This window comes from Otolemur garnettii, unplaced genomic scaffold (genome assembly GCF_000181295.1).
Source record: "Otolemur garnettii isolate 467f Iridium unplaced genomic scaffold, OtoGar3 scaffold00007, whole genome shotgun sequence".
NCBI lineage: Eukaryota > Metazoa > Chordata > Mammalia > Primates > Galagidae > Otolemur > Otolemur garnettii.
In genome coordinates, this window is record NW_003852402.1 from 7,618,638 (window position 1) to 7,620,253 (window position 1,616).

The window sequence follows — 1,616 nt, forward strand, 5'->3', positions numbered from 1 at the left end:
ATTGTTGTTTTGGCGGGTCTGGGCTGGATTCGAACCCACCACCTTAGGTGTATGTGGCTGGCACCTTAGCCACTTGAGCCACAGGCACCAAGCCAGCAATCCATGTTTTAACAAGCCTTCAGGTGATTGAAATGCGTGCTAAATTTGAGAATCTCTGGGTCAGAGGATCAAATGTATGGTAATTCTGAAAATCCAGTAGTTTTTTATTTCTGTCTCTTTCTCTAGTGCCCTTGAGACTAAAATGATATAAACCTGTTGGCAGTTTTGCTGCCAGTTAGGAACCATTCAGTGGAAACAACTGAGTTGAGACAGCATTAACATGAAGATATAAATGTTCTTAGATCTCAGCTTTTGGCATTACGGTGGTGTTAAGAGATTTTAGGATCTGCATCTTATCCATGGGAAGTTGTCAACTTTCTGATTATTAATGGTGACTATAAAGACAAAGTCTGTCCCCAGGTACCTTTAAAGATAAGTTCTTTGACAACAGAAGCCTGTTAAAATTGAAAGCCTTCATTGCTTGTTTTGATACAGCAAATGCTTCCTATCCTAGGTAGCATATTTCTGTGATGAAGGAGTTCACTTTTATAAAGAAAACTTTTGTCTTTTCAAACCTCTTTTCTTTTAGGCGCTTTGGAATAATGGGACTCTACAAAGGCCTTGAAGCCAAACTGCTGCAGACAGTACTCACTGCTGCTCTCATGTTCCTTGTTTATGAGAAACTGACAGCGGCTACCTTCACAATTATGGGGCTGAAGAGTGCGGGCAAGCACTGAGACGCCTTCCAGGGAGGAGTGTGGAAGACGCTCGAGATGGGGAGTTTCCTTCTGAGTGGAGAGAAGCAATTTTCCTTTTACTCTGGCTCCTTCCACCACAAATTCTACCCTCATTGGCGTGGAAGGCATCCAGGGGTAAACAGGGCGTATGGCCAGTTGTACCTGTTGCCACCTTAGTTTTTATGATGGCTGGTTGGAGTTTGGGGTGATGGATGGACTAAGAAAACATTATTGAAAACCTAAAAATGGAAGTATGAAAGTTTGTGGCAGTTTATTGGTTTTCTTAGGGGAATGGACTATTTTGCTCTTGTGTGTAATCTTTTCTAAATTTTTTCTTCAGTATACCAGCTGTTCTCTTCCCCAGGTTTTAGGACAAATTTAATAATGTAATTCTCCTCAGATATTTTTGTATGTCTTAATCTTGGTATTTTCCTCACTAAAGATAATATTATGACTGGGCCATGGGTATGACTTTTTTTTGTTGTTGAGCTTTTTTTCTCCTGCTTAAGGAGAGGAGTATTTTTTAGTATAGAGATATTTATTTTGTGAGGAAATGAAAATTATTAATCTCAGGCTCGGTGCCGATAGCACAGTGGTTATGGCACCAGCCACATGCACCCACCACTGGCGGGTTCGAGCCCAGCTCCGGCCAGCTAAACAGCAATGACAACTGCAACAAGAAAATAGCCGGGTGAGTGCCATGGCATCAAGCTCACAGCAACCTCCAACTCCTGGGCTCAAACGAGTCTCCTGTCTCAGCCTCCCAAGTAGCTGGGACTACAGGCGCCCGCCACAACGCCTGGCCATTTTTTGGTTGCAGCAATCATTGTTGTTTGGCGG

The 1,616-nt window shown here is 42.8% G+C and overlaps 1 protein-coding gene across 1 annotated transcript in view; it reads left to right on the plus strand.

The window, feature by feature from the left end:
* Positions 1-1,084, plus strand: part of SLC25A17 (solute carrier family 25 member 17) — a 48,123-nt gene extending 47,039 nt beyond the window's left edge. Inside the window, exon 9 of the mRNA XM_003783171.2 lies at positions 629-1,084. Coding sequence (XP_003783219.1) covers positions 629-776 — 148 coding nt within the window. The 3' untranslated portion in view covers positions 777-1,084. The remainder of the gene's footprint in view (positions 1-628) is intronic.
* The last annotated feature ends 532 nt before the right edge of the window (positions 1,085-1,616 follow it).